Consider the following 17500-nt stretch of genomic DNA (forward strand, 5'->3'; position numbering starts at 1 on the left):
CTCCATTTTCACACTCTCTCTCTCTCCATTTCACACTCTCTCTCTCTCCATTTCCACACTCTCTCTCTATTTTCACTCTCTCTCTCTATTTTCACACTCTCTCTCTCTCTATTTTCACACTCTCTCTCTCTCTCTCTCTCTCTATTTTCACACTCTCTCTCTCTCTCTCTCTCTATTTTCACTCTCTCTCTCTCTATTCACACTCTCTCTCTCTCTCTATTTTCACACTCTCTCTCTTCTCTATTTTCACACTCTCTCTCTATTTCACTCTCTCTCTCTATTTCACTCTCTCTCTCTATTTTCACACTCTCTCTCTCTCTCTCTCTCTATTTCCACACTCTCTCTCTATTTTCACACTCTCTCTCTCTCTCTATTTCACACTCTCTCTCTATTTTCACTCTCTCTCTCTATTTTCACACTCTCTCTCTCTCTCTCTATTTTCACACTCTCTCTCTTTATTTCACACTCTCTCTCTCTATTTTCACACTCTCTCTCTATTTTCACTCTCTCTCTCTCTCTATTTTCACACTCTCTCTCTCTCTCTCTATTTTCACACTCTCTCTCTCTCTCTCTCTATTTTCACACTCTCTCTCTCTCTCTATTTTCACACTCTCTCTCTCTCTCTCTCTATTTTCACACTCTCTCTCTCTATTTTCACACTCTCTCTCTCTCTCTATTTTCACACTCTCTCTCTATTTTCACACTCTCTCTATTTTCACACTCGCTCTCTATTTTCACACTCTCTCTCTCTCTCTCTATTTTCACACTCACTCTCTCTATTTTCAAACTCTCTCTCTATTTTCACTCTCTCTCTCTCTCTCTATTTTCACATCTCTCTCTCTCTCTCTATTTTCACACTCTCTCTCTATTTTCACACTCTCACTCTCTATTTTCACACTCTCACTCTCTATTTTCACACTCTCACTCTCTATTTTCATCACACTCCTCTCTCTATTTTCACACTTCTCTCTCTCTCTCTCTATTTTCACACTCTCTCTCTATTTTCACACTCTCTCCCTCTATTTTCACACTTCTCTTCCACTCTCTCTATTTTCACACTCTCTCTATTTTCACACTCTCTCTCTATTTTCACACTCTCTCTCTCTCTCTCTCTATTTTCACACTCTCTCTCTCTCTCTCTCTATTTTCACACTCTCTCTCTCTCTCTATTTTCACACTCTCTCTCTCTCTCTCTATTTTCACACTCTCTATTTTCACACTCTCTCTATTTTCACACTCTCTCTATTTTCACACACTCTCTATTTTCACACACTCTCTTCTATTTTCACACACTCTCTCTCTCTATTTTCACACACTCTTTTCCTCTCTCTATTTTCACACACACTCTCTCTCTATTTTCACACACTCTCTCTCACTATTTTCACACACTTTCTCTCTATTTTCACACACTCTCTCTCTCTCTATTTTCACACACTCTCTCTCTCTCTATTTTCACACACTCTCTCTCTCTCTATTTTCGCACACTCTCTCTCTCTATTTTCGCACACTCTCTCTCTCTCTATTTTCGCACACTCTCTCTCTCTCTATTTTCGCACACTCTCTCTCTCTCTATTTTCGCACACTCTCTCTCTCTCTATTTTCACACACTCTCTCTCTCTCTATTTTCACACACTCTCTCTCTCTCTATTTTCACACACTCTCTCTCTCTCTATTTTCACACACTCTCTCTCTCTCTATTTTCACACACTCTCTCTCTCTCTATTTTCACACACTCTCTCTCTCTCTATTTCACACACTCTCTCTCTCTATTTTCACACACTCTCTCTCTCTCTATTTTCACACACTCTCTCTCTCTCTATTTTCACACACTCTCTCTCTCTCTATTTTCACACACTCTCTCTCTCTCTATTTTCACACACTCTCTCTCTCTCTATTTCACACACTCTCTCTCTATTTTCACACACTCTCTCTCTCTCTATTTTCACACACTCTCTCTCTCTCTATTTTCACACACTCTCTCTCTCTCTATTTTCACACTCTCTCTCTCTATTTTCACACTCTCTCTCTCTCTATTTTCACACACTCTCTCTCTCTCTATTTTCACACACTCTCTCTCTCTCTATTTTCACACTCTCTCTCTCTCTATTTTCACACTCTCTCTCTCTATTTTCACACTCTCTCTCTCTCTATTTTCACACTCTCTCTCTCTCTCTCTATTTTCACACTCTCTCTCTCTCTATTTTCACACTCTCTCTCTCTCTATTTTCACACTCTCTCTCTCTCTATTTTCACACTCTCTCTCTCTCTATTTTCACACTCTCTCTCTCTCTATTTTCACACTCTCTCTCTCTATTTCACACTCTCTCTCTCTCTATTTTCACACTCTCTCTCTCTCTCTATTTTCCACTCTCTCTCTCTCTATTTTCACACTCTCTCTCTCTCTATTTTCACACTCTCTCTCTCTCTATTTTCACACTCTCTCTCTCTGTATTTTCACACTCTCTCTCTCTCTCTCTATTTTCACACTCTCTCTCTCTCTATTTTCACACTCTCTCTCTCTCTATTTTCACACTCTCTCTCTCTCTATTTTCACACTCTCTCTCTCTCTATTTTCACACACTCTCTCTCTCTCTATTTTCACACACTCTCTCTCTCTCTATTTTCACACACTCTCTCTCTCTCTATTTTCACACACTCTCTCTCTCTCTATTTTCACACACTCTCTCTCTCTCTATTTTCACACACTCTCTCTCTCTCTATTTTCACACACTCTCTCTCTCTCTATTTTCACACACTCCCTCTCTCTCTATTTCACACACTCCCTCTCTCTCTATTTTCACACACTCTCTCTCTCTATTTTCACACACTCTCTCTCTCTCTCTATTTTCACACACTCTCTCTCTCTCTATTTTCACACACTCTCTCTCTCTCTATTTTCACACACTCTCTCTCTCTCTATTTTCACACACTCTCTCTCTCTCTATTTTCACACACTCTCTCTCTATTTTCACACACTCTCTCTCTCTCTATTTTCACACACTCTCTCTCTCTCTATTTTCACACACTCTCTCTCTCTCTATTTTCACACACTCTCTCTCTCTCTATTTTCACACACTCTCTCTCTCTATTTTCACACACTCTCTCTCTCTCTATTTTCACACACTCTCTCTCTCTCTATTTTCACTCTCTCTCTCTCTATTTTCACACACTCTCTCTCTCTATTTTCACACACTCTCTCTCTCTATTTTCACACACTCTCTCTCTCTCTATTTTCACACACTCTCTCTCTCTATTTTCACACACTCTCTCTCTCTATTTTCACACACTCTCTCTCTCTCTATTTTCACACACTCTCTCTCTCTCTATTTTCACACACTCTCTCTCTCTCTCTATTTTCACACACTCTCTCTCTCTCTATTTTCACACACTCTCTCTCTCTCTATTTTCACACACTCTCTCTCTATTTTCACACACTCTCTCTCTCTCTATTTTCACACACTCTCTCTCTCTCTATTTTCACACACTCTCTCTCTCTCTATTTTCACACACTCTCTCTCTCTCTATTTTCACACACTCTCTCTCTCTCTATTTTCACACACTCTCTCTCTCTCTATTTTCACACACTCTCTCTCTCTCTATTTTCACACACTCTCTCTCTCTCTATATTCACACACTCTCTCTCTCTATTTTCACACACTCTCTCTCTCTCTATTTTCACACACTCTCTCTCTCTATTTTCACACACTCTCTCTCTCTCTATTTTCACACACTCTCTCTCTCTCTATTTTCACACACTCTCTCTCTCTCTATTTTCACACTCTCTCTCTCTCTCTATTTTCACACTCTCTCTCTCTCTATTTTCACACTCTCTCCTCTCTATTTTCACACTCTCTCTCTCTCTATTTTCACACTCTCTCTCTCTCTATTTTCACACTCTCTCTCTCTCTCTATTTTCACACACTCTCTCTCTCTCTATTTTCACACACTCTCTCTCTCTCTATTTTCACACACTCTCTCTCTCTCTATTTTCACACACTCTCTCTCTCTCTATTTTCACACACTCTCTCTCTCTCTATTTTCACACACTCTCTCTCTCTCTATTTTCACACACTCTCTCTCTCTATTTTCACACACTCTCTCTCTCTCTATTTTCACACACTCTCTCTCTCTCTCTATTTTCACACACTCTCTCTCTATTTTCACACTCTCTCTCTCTCTATTTCACACTCTCTCTCTCTCTATTTTCACACTCTCTCTCTCTATTTTCACACTCTCTCTCTCTCTATTTTCACACTCTCTCTCTCTCTATTTTCACACTCTCTCTCTCTCTATTTTCACACTCTCTCTCTCTCTATTTTCACACTCTCTCTCTCTCTATTTTCACACTCTCTCTCTCTCTATTTTCACACTCTCTCTCTCTCTATTTTCACACTCTCTCTCTCTCTATTTTCACACTCTCTCTCTCTCTATTTTCACACTCTCTCTCTCTCTATTTTCACACTCTCTCTCTCTCTATTTTCACACTCTCTCTCTCTCTATTTTCACACTCTCTCTCTCTCTATTTTCACACTCTCTCTCTCTCTATTTTCACACTCTCTCTCTCTCTATTTTCACACTCTCTCTCTCTATTTTCACACTCTCTCTCTCTATTTTCACACTCTCTCTCTCTCTATTTTCACACTCTCTCTCTCTCTATTTTCACACTCTCTCTCTCTATTTTCACACTCTCTCTCTCTCTATTTTCACTCTCTCTCTCTATTTTCACACTCTCTCTCTCTATTTTCACACTCTCTCTCTCTCTATTTTCACACTCTCTCTCTCTCTATTTTCACACTCTCTCTCTCTCTCTATTTTCACACTCTCTCTCTCTCTATTTTCACTCTCTCTCTCTCTCTCTATTTTCACACTCTCTCTCTCTCTATTTTCACACTCTCTCTCTCTATTTTCACACTCTCTCTCTCTATTTTCACACTCTCTCTCTCTCTATTTTCACACTCTCTCTCTCTCTATTTTCACACTCTCTCTCTCTCTATTTTCACACTCTCTCTCTCTCTATTTTCACACTCTCTCTCTCTCTATTTTCACACTCTCTCTCTCTCTATTTTCACACTCTCTCTCTCTCTATTTTCACACTCTCTCTCTCTCTATTTTCACACTCTCTCTCTCTCTATTTTCACACTCTCTCTCTCTCTATTTTCACACTCTCTCTCTCTCTATTTTCACACTCTCTCTCTCTCTATTTTCACACTCTCTCTCTCTCTATTTTCACACTCTCTCTCTCTCTATTTTCACACTCTCTCTCTCTCTATTTTCACACTCTCTCTCTCTCTATTTTCACACTCTCTCTCTCTCTATTTTCACACTCTCTCTCTCTCTATTTTCACACTCTCTCTCTCTCTATTTTCACACTCTCTCTCTCTCTATTTTCACACTCTCTCTCTCTCTATTTTCACACTCTCTCTCTCTCTATTTTCACACTCTCTCTCTCTCTATTTTCACACTCTCTCTCTCTCTATTTTCACACTCTCTCTCTCTCTATTTTCACACTCTCTCTCTCTCTATTTTCACACTCTCTCTCTCTCTATTTTCACACTCTCTCTCTCTCTATTTTCACACTCTCTCTCTCTCTATTTTCACACTCTCTCTCTCTATCCCCCCCTCTCTCTCTATCCCCCCTCTCTCTCTCTATCCCCCCTCTCTCTCTCTATTTTCACTGTCTATCTCTCCGTCCCTCTCTCTCTCTATTTTCACACTCTGTCTCTCTCTCTATCCCCTCTCTCTATCCCCTCTCTGTCTCTCTCTATTTTCACACTCTCTCTATCCCCCTCTCTCTCTCTCTCTCTATTTTCACACACTGTCTCTCTCCATCCCCCCCCCCCCATCCCATCCCATCCCTCTCTCTCTATTATCACATTCTCTCTCTCTGTCTCCTCTATCCCCCTCTCTCTCTATTTTCACACTGTCTGTCTCTCTCTATTTTATCACTCTGTCTCTCTCTCTATCCCTCTCTATCCTCTCTCTCTCTCTATTTTCACACTCTGTCTCTCTCTCTAACCCCCTCTCTCCCCCCTATCCCTCTCTCTCTCTCTGTCTCCTCTATCCCCCCCTCTCTCTCTCTATTTTCACACTCTGTCTCTCTCTCACCTTCCGGCTTCATGACGGCCGCCATTTTACTTCCGATTCCCATTGGCCGGAGGCCCCGCCCCCGCCGCGCCCATTGGCTCGAGCCCCTGTCCGTCAGAGCAACACCGCGCCGCCATTGGCCCTGGCGGGAGCCAATGGGGACGGGGCTCAGGCTGGAGCTGGAAGCTGATTGGATGCTGCTGACGTCAGTCAGACAAACTGACCATTTAGGGAAGTGCGAGAGGAACCAATCAGGCCCCGGGCTCCCGACAACCAATCATAATCCAGACACAGCCTGAGGGACCTTTCACCCCCTCAGGGGGCATCTGGTCCTCAGATCAAAGCATACCGTTCATAGAGTACATAGAACACAGAACAGTACAGCACAGAACAGGCCCTTCGGCCCACGATGTTGTGCCGAGCTTTATCTGAAACCAAGATCAAGCTATCCCACTCCCTATCATCCTGGTGTGCTCCATGTGCCTATCCAATAACCGCTTAAATGTTCCATAAGTGTCTGACTCCACTATCACTGCAGGCAGTCCATTCCACACCCCAACCACTCTCTGAGTAAAGAACCTACCTCTGATATCCTTCCTGTATCTCCCACCATGAACCCTATAGTTATGCCCCCTTGTAATAGCTCCATCCACCCGAGGAAATAGTCTTTGAACGTTCATTCTATCTATCCCCTTCATCATTTTATAAACCTCTATTAAGTCTCCCCTCAGCCTCCTCCGCTCCAGAGAGAACAGCCCTAGCTCCCTCAACCTTTCCTCATAAGACCTACCCTCCAAACCAGGCAGCATCCTGGTAAATCTCCTCTGCACTCTTTCCAGCGCTTCCACATCCTTCTTATAGTGAGGTGACCAGAACTGCACACAATATTCCAAATGTGGTCTCACCAAGGTCCTGTACAGTTGCAGCATAACCCCACGGCTCTTAAACTCCAACCCCCTGTTAATAAAAGCTAAGATGTGGAGATGCTGGCGTTGGACTGGGGTGAACACAGTAAGAAGTCTCACAACACCAGGTTAAAGTCCAACAGGTTTATTTGGTAGCAAATACTATAAGCTTTCGGAGCACTGCTCCTTCGTCAGATGGAGTGGAAATGTGCTCTCAAACAGGGCAAACAGACAAAATCAAGTTGCAGAATACTGATTATAAGCGAATCCTACAGCCAGCCAGGTCTTAAAGGAACAGACAATGTGGGTGGAGGGAACATTAAACACAGGTTAAAGAAATGTGTATTGTCTCCAGACAGAACAGCTAGTGAGATTCTACAAGCCAGGCAAGACTGTTCTCTTCCTGTGGGGGAGCACTTCAGCAGTCACGAGAATTCAGCCTTGGATCTTCAGGTAAGCGTTCTCCAAGGCGGCCTTCACGACACACGACAGCGCAGAGTCGCTGAGCAGAAACTGATAGCCAAGCTCCGCACACATGAGGACGGCCTAAACCGGGATGTTGGATTTATGTCACATTATCAGTAGCCCCCACAGCTTGCCTCCTAGGCCCCTTCGTGTCAGGGGGATTAGCAGGGTAAATGTGTGGGGTTCCGGAATAGGGCCTGGGTGGGATGTAGCTGATACAAACTTGATGGGCCGAATGGCCTTCTTCTGTACTGTAGGGGTTCTATGAAATTACTGTGAAAATTACCGAGTCGCCACACACTCGCGCCTGTGAAGCCATGGTGTTCTGTTGGCGCAGCTGGGTACCTGAGAGATTCTGTGGCAACTTGAATGCACGTGGCAAACCAAGGTAGAGGATCAATGAGAGGAGAGGTTGAAACCCTGGAAGTGGATCCTTGGTGAAGGCATCCGAGAGAGAGAGAGCCCTGTGTGGGGATAGATTCCAAAATGTGTTCGTAAAAATTGGGGTTTGGGAACACTCCTGTGGCAATCAGAGTTCCAGTGAGACCAGTTGGCTCCCAGTCTGGGGGGGCGTGGCAGGGAATTTGATGAGAAATCCACAGAAGTTGTATTGAGTGCCATCTGTCACTTAGATTCAGAGTGTGGTGTATCTGACCACATTTCACCCATTGGTTTACAGGGACTGCATGCTTACCGAGAATATTGAAGTTCAAGATAATTTGTAACTTGTGTTATCCTTATGAATTGTATAAATCTGCAATGGGATAGCTGGGGTGAAGTAGTATTTTATTATAGAATCCCTACAGTGCAGGAGGAGGCCATTCGGCCTGTCGAGGGGGCGGGGTCCTAACAGGCAGGGGCACGAGGGGGGAGGCATGCATGGGCACAAAGGGGGGCATGCATGGCGCGAGAGGGGAGGCATGCAAGGGCACGAGGGGGGGCAGTCATCCAGGGGCGCGAGGGGGTGTGGGCATCCAGGGCCGCGAGGGGGTGGGGCGGGCATCCAGGGCCGCGAAGGGGGGGTGGGTCCCAGCATGCAGGGACGTGCGGGGGGCTCCCAGCATGTAGGGATGCACAGGGAGGTACCAGCATGCAGGGGCACGAAGAGGGGGTCCCAACATGCAGAGGGGTCCCAGCATGCATAAGAACATCAGAACTAGGAGCGGGAGTAGGCCATCTAAACCCTCGAGCCTGCCCCGCCATTCAACAAGATCATGGCTGATCTAAAGTGGATCAGTTCCACTTACCCGCCTGCTCCCCCTTAATTCCCCTACCGATCAGGAATCCATCTATCCGTGACGTAAACATATTCAACGAGGTAGCCTCCACTACTTCATTGGGCAGAGAATTCCAGAGATTCACCACCCTCTGGGAGAAGAAGTTCCTCCTCAACTCTGTCCTAAACTGACCCCCCTTTATTTTGAGGCTGTGCCCTCTAGTTCTAGCTTCCTTTCTAAGTGGAAAGAATCTCTCCACCTCTACCCTATCCAGCCCCTTCATTATCTTATAGGTCTCTATAAGATCCCCCCTCAGCCTTCTAAATTCCAACGAGTACAAACCCAATCTGCTCAATCTCTCCTCATAATCTACACCCCTCATCTCCGGTATCAACCTGGTGAACCTTATCTGCACTCCCTCCAAGGAGGCCAATATACCCTCTCGCGATAAATGCCAACATCCCATTTGCCTTCTTGATCACCTGTTGTACTTGCAGACTGAGGTTTTGCGACTCATGCACAAGGACCCCCAGGTCCCTTTGCACAGTAGCATGTTGTAATTTTTTTCCATTTAAATAATAATCCAATTTGCTATTATTTCTTCCAAAATGAATAACCTCGCATTTGCCAATGTTATACTCCATCTGCCAGATCCTCGCCCACTCACAGCCTATTCAAATCTCTCTGCAGACCTTCCGCTTCCTCCACGCAATTCACTTTCCCACTTATCTTCGTGTCGTCAGCAAACCTTGTTACCCTACACTCAGTCCCCTCCTCCAGATCATCGATGTAAATAGTAAACAGTTGAGGCCCCAGTACCGATCCCTGCGGCACGCCACTAGTCACCAACTGCCAACCAGAAAAGCACCCATTTATTCCAACTCTCTGCTTCCTGTTGGACAGCCAATCCCCAATCCATGCTAACACCCTACCCCCAACTCCGTGTGTCCCAATCTTCTGCAGCAACCTTTTGTGAGGCACCTTATCGAACGCCTTTTGGAAATCCAAAAACACCACATCCACCGGTTCCCCTCCGTCAACCGCACTAGTCACATCTTCATAAAAGTCCAGTAAGTTCGTCAAACACGACGATTCATGCAGGGGGGCATGAGGGAGGGGGGGTGGGGGTGTCGTGAATGCAGGGGTGCATCGGGGGGCAGGGGGGTCCCAGCATGGAGGGAGGCAAGAGGGGGGGGGTGGCATCTCAGCATGCAGGGGCATAAGGAGGGGGAGGGGTCCCAGCATGCAGGGGCATGCGGGGAGGGGGTCCCAGCAAGCAGGGGCGTGAGAGGGGTGGGGGGGGTTCCAGCATGCAGGGGTGCTAGTGGAATGCAGTGATGAATTGCAGTGGTAGTGACGTTTCACAGTGAGATGTTTGGGTGGTTGTACTTTCAGAGATATTGGGGAGTAAGGTCAGGATCCTGTATCGAGGACGAGTTATCACCCAGCCTGTATCTGAAGGCAATCGTGACTCACGCTGGGAGCGATATAATCCGAAGGGAAGCGACAGTCCTTCGTCCTGATCTGTGACCAAAACCGGCTGCAAAAACATTTCAAAACCTTTGCCTTTATTCCAACAATACAAATAGCAAAGACAGTTCACAAACGTACTGGCCGTCTCCCCCCCCCGCCAACGCCCGTTACAAACATTGCAAAATAAGTTACACCAAAGCCAATGAATATATCAATAAACTCCAACAAACAGACGCACGACAGGTCGTCCCCACCTCCTGACCTCAGCGTGGTGACGCTCCCACCTTCCTGTAACTGCCACCTTGCTGCACTGAATCCAGCAGGAAGTTCAAGGGCCACTCTTCCTCTTCAGCCTCTGCCCGGTACCAAGGCAGGAAGGGGATGTCCCACCGAGCAGGGTGCTGGTCCGGGACCATAAAATTCCACCGAGGCTGGAAAAACTGCGCAGAGAACATCATCATTATCTCACGATTACCAAGCCGGTTTCACATGACACTAAGTTCCACAGTAACTCCATCGCAGTGTTAATCCTACTTGTGACAGCGATAAATAAACTTCACAAAGACAAAGAGTTTCAAAGAAGAATCAGACATAGAGGTCAGCGAGAGCACGCCCCCTCCACCCTGGAAGCCCCGGGATGAACCTGTATCTGGGGGTCACCATTGCAGATGTCAGAGCAGCTTTCTCGAAGGACAACCCACGGAAAGCGACCGACCCGGATGGGGTACCCGGCCGAGCACTCAGATCCTGCGTGGATCAGCTGGCAGGGGTATTCATAGACATCTTCAACTTCTCTTTACAACAATCTGAGGTCCCTTATCTGCTTCAAGAAGACAACCATCATCCTGGTACCTAAGAAAAACCAAGCAGCGCGTCTCAATAACTATCGGCCGGTGGCTCTGACATCCATCATTATGAAGTACTTCGAAAGGTTAGTCATGGCACGAATCAATTCCAGCCTCCCGGACAACCTGGATCCACTACAGTTTGCCTACCGCCGCAACAGGTCCACAGCAGATGTCATGTTGCAGCTGTACAAAACTCTGGTGCGGCCGCACTTGGAGTATTGCGTACGGTTCTGGTCGCCGCATTATAGGAAAGATGTGGAAGCATTGGCAAGAGTGCAGAGGAGATTTACCAGGATGTTGCCTGGTATGGTGGGAAGGTCTTTTGAGGAAAGGCTGAGGGACTTGAGGCTGTTTTCGTTAGAGAGAAGAAGGTTAAGAGGTGACTTAATAGAGGCATACAAGATGATCAGAGGATTAGATAGGGTGGATAGTGAGAGCCTTTTTCCCTCGGATGGTGATGGCTAGCACGAGGGGACATAGCTTTAAATTGAGGGGTGAGAGATATAGGACAGATGTCGGAGGTAGGTTCTTTACTCAGAGAGTAGTAAGGGCGTGGAATGCCCTGCCTGCAGCAGTAATGGACTCGTCAACATTAAGGGCATTTAAATGGTCATTGGATAAACATATGGATGATATTGGAATGGTGTCGGTTAGATGGGCTTTAGATTGGTTTCACAGGTCGGCGCAACATCGAGGGCCGAAGGGCCTGTACTGCGCTGGAATGTTCTCTGTTCTATTTCCCTGGCCCTGCACTCAACCCTGGAACACCTAGATAACATAGAAAAACTACAGCACGAACAGGCCCTTCGGCCCACAAGTTGCGCCGGTCATGTCCCTACCTACCTAGGCTTATATATAGGCTTACCTATAACCCTCAATCCTATTAAGTCCCATGTACTCATCCAGAAGTCTCTTAAAAGACCCCATTGAGTTTGCCTCCACCACCACTGACGGCAGCCGATTCCACTCGTCCACCACCCTCTGAGTGAAAAACTTACCCCTGACATCTCCTCTGTACCTACCCCCCAGCACCTTAAACCTGTGTCCTCTCATAGCAGCCATTTCCACCCTGGGAAAATGCCTCCGAGAATCCACCCGATCTATACCTCTCAACATCTTGTAAACCTCTATCAGCTCACCTCTCATCCTTCGTCTCTCCAAGGAGAAAAGACCGAGCTCCCTCAACCTATCCTCATAAGGCATGCCACCCAATCCAGGCAACATCCTTGTAAATCTCCTCTGCACCCTTTCTATGGCTTCCACATCCTTTCTGTAATGAGGCAACCAGAACTGGGCACAGTACTCCAGGTGGGGTCTGACAGGGGTCTTATAAAGCTGCATCATTATCCCCCGACTCCTAAACTCAATCCCTCGATTGATGAAGGCCAGCACACCATACACCTTCTTAACCACCTCCTCCACCTGTGAGGCCGATTTAAGAGTCCTATGGACCCGGACCCCAAGGTCCTTCTGATCCTCTACACTGCTAAGAGTCTTATCTCTGATATTATACTCCTTCATCCTATTTGACCTGCCAAAATGGACCACTACACATTTATCCGGGTTGAAGTCCATCTGCCACTTCTCCGCCCAGTCTTGCATCCTATCTATGTTACTCTGCAGCTTCTGACATCCCTCCAAACTTTCCACAACACCACCAACCTTCGTATCGTTGGCAAACTTGCCAACCCATCCCTCCACTTCCTCATCCAGGTTATTTATGAAGATGACAAACAGCAAGGGTCCCAGAACAGATCCCTGGGGCACTCCACTGGTGACCAACCTCCATTCAGAAAAAGTACCATCTACAACTACTCTCTGCCTTCTGCAGGAAATGCCAGTTCTGAATCCACAAGGCAACAGCCCCTTGGATCCCATGCCCTCTCACTTTCTCGAGAAGTCTTGCATGGGGGACCTTATTGAACGCCTTGCTGAAGTCCATATAAACCACATCTACCGCTTTTCCTTCGTCAATGTGTTTAGTCACATTTTCAAAAAACTCCACCAGGCTCGTAAGGCACGATTTGCCTTTGACAAAGCCGTGCTGACTACGTTTGAGCATATTAAACCTCTCTAAATGTTCATAAATCCTGTCGCTCAGGATCTTCTCCATCAACTTACCAACCACTGAGGTTAGACTCACCGGTCGGTAATTTCCTGGGCTATCCCTATTCCCTTTCTTGAATATAGTAACCACATCCGCAATCCTCCGGAATCTCTCCCGTCTCCATCGACGACGCAAAGATCATCGCCAGAGGCTCTGCAATCTCTTCCCTCGCCTCCCACAGTAACCTGGGGTACATCCCATCCGGTCCGGCGACTTATCTATCTTGATGCTATTCAAAATTTCCAACACATCCTCTTTCTTAATGACCACAAACTCAATCTTTTCAGTCCGCCGCAATCCTGTTGTACAACCACCCAGGTCTTTTTCCACCGTGAATACCGAGGTAAAGTATTCGTTAAGCACCTCTGCTATTTCTTCCGGTTCTGTACAGACTTTCTCACCTTCACCTTTTATAAGTCCTATTCCTTCACATCTCATCCTTTTACTCTACATATTTATAGAACGCCTTAGGGTTCTCCTTAATCTTACCTGCCAAGGCCTTCTCATTACCCCTTCTGGTTCTGCTAATTTCCTTCTTAAGTCCCTTCCTACAAACCGTATACTCATCTAGATCCCTATCATCGCCTAGCTCTCTGAACCTTTTGTACGCTTTCCTTTTCTTTTTGACTAGGTTCAGCGCAGCTTTCGTGCACCACGGTTCCCGTAACCTACCAAAACCTCCCTGTCTCATCAGAACGTTGTCATTCAGAACTCTAGACAAACATTCCTTGAAAATCTGCCACCTTACTTCGGTACTTTTCCTCGAGAATACCTCCTTCCAATTTACGCCTCTAATCTCCTGCCTGATGGCTTCATATTTCCCCTTACTCCAGATAAACACTTTCCTAGCTTGCCTGATCCTATCTCTTTCCAATGCTAGCGTAAAGGAGATAGAGTTATGATCACTATCCCCAAGATGCTCCCGCACTGAGAGATCCGACACCTGTCCAGGCTCATTAGCCAGTACCAGATCGAGTACAGCCTCTCCTGTTGTAGGCTTATCCACATGCTGTGTCAGGAAACCTTCCTGAACACACCGAACAAACTCCTCCCCATCCAACCCCCTTACCCTAGGGATATTCCAATCGATGTTTGGGAAATTAAAGTCTCCCATCACGACAACCCTGTTATTACTACATCTCTCCAGGATCTGTTTCCCTAGCTGCTCCTCAACATCCCTGTTACTATTGGGCGGCCTGTAGAAAACACCCAGCAAAGTTATCGACCCCTTCCCGCTCCGAACTTCCACCCACAGAGACTCCGTAGACAATCCACGGCTTCCACCTTCTCTACAGCTGTGACACTATCCCTGATCTGCAGTGCCACTCCCCCCCCTCTTTTGCCTCCCTCTCTGTCCTTTCTGAAACATCTGAAACCCGGCACCTGAAGTATCCAATCCTGTCCCTGTCCCTAAGTCTCCGTAATGGCCACCACATCACACTTCCAAGCATCGATCCACACTCTAAGCTCATCCACTTTATTGACTACACTCCTGGCGTTAAAATAGACACATCTCAAACCTTTGGTCTGAGCTCTCCCCTTCTCCATCACCCGTCTATTCTCCCTCTTACACTGTGTACAATCCTTCTCTATTTGCGGGCTACCCTCCTCGCTCTCAGTCACCTCAGCACGATTCCCTCCCCCCAACCTTTGAATAAACTTCACAAGAGTTTCAGACATAGAGGTCAGCGAGAGCATGCCCTCCACCCTGGAAGCCCCGGATGAACCTGTATCTGGGGGTCACCATTGCAGATGTCAGAGCAGCTTTCTCGAAGGACAACCCACGGAAAGCGGCTGGCCCGGATGGGGTACCGCAAGCTCACGGATAACCTCACGATGCTCCACTTCTCCAGCTTCCACCCTAAACATGTTAAAGAAGCCATCCCCTACGGACAAGCCCTCCGAATACACAGGATCTGCTTGGATGAGGAGGATCGCAACAGACACCTCCAGACGCTGAAAGATGCCCTCATAAGAACAGGATATGGCGCTCGACTCATCGATCAACAGTTCCGATGCGCCACAGTGAAAAACCGCACCGACCTCCTCAGAAGACAAACACGGGACACGGTGGACAGAGTATCCTTCGTCGTCCAGTACTTCCCCAGAGCGGAGAAGCTACGACATCTCCTCCGAGGCCTTCAACATGTCATTGATGAAGATGAACATCTCGCCAAGGCCATCCCCACACCCCCACTTCTTGCCTTCAAACAACCACGCAACCTCAAACAGACCATTGTCCGCAGCAAACTACCCAGCCTTCAGGAGAACAGTGACCACGACACCACACAACCCTGCCACAGCAACCTCTGCAAGACGTGCCGGATCATCAACACGGATGCCATCATCTCACGTGAGAACACCATCCACCAGGTACACGGTACCTACTCTTGCAACTCGGCCAACATTGTCTACCTGATACGCTGCAGGAAAGGATGTCCCGAGGCATGGTACATTGGGGAAACTATGCAGACACTACGACAACGGATGAATGAACACCACTCGACAATCACCAGGCAAGACTGTTCTCTTCCTGTTGGGGAGCACTTCAACTGTCACGGGCATTCGGCCTCTGATATTCGGGTAAGCGTTCTCCAAGGCGGCCTTCACAACACACGACGGCGCAGAGTCGCTGAGCAGAGACTGATAGCCAAGTTCCGCACACATGAGGACGGCCTCAACCGGGATCTTGGGTTCATGTCACACTATCTGTAACTCCCACAACTTGCCTGGACTTGCAAAGACTCACTGGCTGTCCTGTCTGGAGACAATACACATCTCTTTAACCTGTGCTAATGCTCTCTCCACTCACATTGTCTGTACCATTAAGACTTGATTCGCTGTAAAGACTGCATTGCAATCATTATTCATTATTCTGTAAATTGAGTTTGTGTCTTTATATGCCCTGTTTGTGAACAGAATTCCCACTCACCTGACAAAGGAGCAGCGCTCCGAAAGCTAGTGGCGTTTGCTACCAAATAAACCTGTTGGACTTTAACCAGGTGTTGTGAGACTCCTTACTGTGTTTACCCCAGTCCAACGCTGGCATTTCCATACCCTGATTGAGAGCACATTTCCACTCCATCTGACGAAGGAGCAGCGCTCCGAAAGTTAATGGCATTTGCTACCAAATAAACCTGTTGGACTTTAACCTGGTGTTGTTAAAACTCTTACTGTATTTACCCCAGTCCAACGCCGGCATCTCCACACCATCACTCCCAGGACAGGTACAGCACGGGGTTAGATACAGAGTAAAGCTCCCTCTACACTGTCCCCCATCAAACACTCCCAGGACAGGTACAGCACGGGGTTAGATACAGAGTAAAGCTCCCTCTACACTGTCCCCCATCAAACACTACCAGGACAGGTACAGCATGGGGTTAGATACAGAGTAAAGCTCCCTCTACACTGTCCCCATCAAACACTCCCAGGACAGGTGCAGCACGGGGTTAGATACAGAGTAAAGCTCCCTCTACACTATCCCCATCAAACAGTCGGAGGACAGGTAGAGCATGGGTTTAGATACAGAGTAAAGCTCCCTCGACGCTGTCCCCATCAAACACTTCCAGGACAGGAACAGCACGGGGTTAGATAGAGTAAAGCTCCCTCGTCACTAGCCCCTTCAAACACTCCCAGGACAGGTACAGCACGGGGTTAGATACAGAGTAAAGCTCCCTCTAAACTGTCCGCATCAAACACTCCCAGGACAGGTACAGCACGGGGTTAGATACAGAGTAAAGCTCCCTCCACAATGTCCCCATCAAATGCTCCCTCAGTACTCTCTGACAGTGCGGCACTCCCTCAGCACTGACCCTCTGACAGTGCGGCACTCCCTCAATACTGACCCTCTGACAGTGTGGCGCTCCCTCAGCACAGACCCTCTGACAGTGCAGCACTCCCTCAGCACTGACCTTCTGACAGTGCGGCACTCCCTCAGCACTGACCCTCTGACAGTGCGGCACTACCTCAGCACTGACCCTCTGACAGTGCGGCACTCCCTCAGCACTGAACCTCTGACAGTGCGGCGCTCCCTGAGCACTGACCCTCTGACAGTGCGGCACTCCCTCAGCACTGTCCCTCTGACAGTGCGGCACTCCCTCAGTACTGACTCTCTTGACAGTGCGGCACTCCCTCAGCACTGACCCTCTGACAGTGCGGCACTCCCTCAGTACTGACTCTCTTGACAGTGCGGCACTCCCTCAGCACTGACCCTCTGACAGTGCGGCACTCCCTCAGCACTGACCTTCTGACAGTGCGGCGCTCCCTCAGCACTGACCCTCTGACAGTGCGGCACTCCCTCAGCACTGAACCTCTGACAGTGCGGCACTCCCTCAGCACTGACCCTCTGACAGTGCGGCGCTCCCTCAGCACTGAACCTCTGACAGTGCGGCACTCCCTCAG

General features: G+C 47.3%; 1 protein-coding gene across 1 annotated transcript in view; it reads right to left on the minus strand.

The window, feature by feature from the left end:
- Nucleotides 1-10218: 10218 nt before the first annotated feature.
- LOC144490463 (uncharacterized) overlaps nt 10219-17500 on the minus strand; it is a gene marked incomplete at its 5' end in the record, with an annotated part of 21974 nt that continues 14692 nt past the window's right edge. Inside the window, one exon of the mRNA XM_078208207.1 lies at nt 10219-10584. Coding sequence (XP_078064333.1) covers nt 10408-10584 — 177 coding nt within the window. The remainder of the gene's footprint in view (nt 10585-17500) is intronic.

The sequence above is a fragment of the Mustelus asterias genome, unplaced genomic scaffold (assembly GCF_964213995.1).
Source record: "Mustelus asterias unplaced genomic scaffold, sMusAst1.hap1.1 HAP1_SCAFFOLD_3321, whole genome shotgun sequence".
NCBI classification, from domain to species: Eukaryota; Metazoa; Chordata; class Chondrichthyes; order Carcharhiniformes; family Triakidae; genus Mustelus; species Mustelus asterias.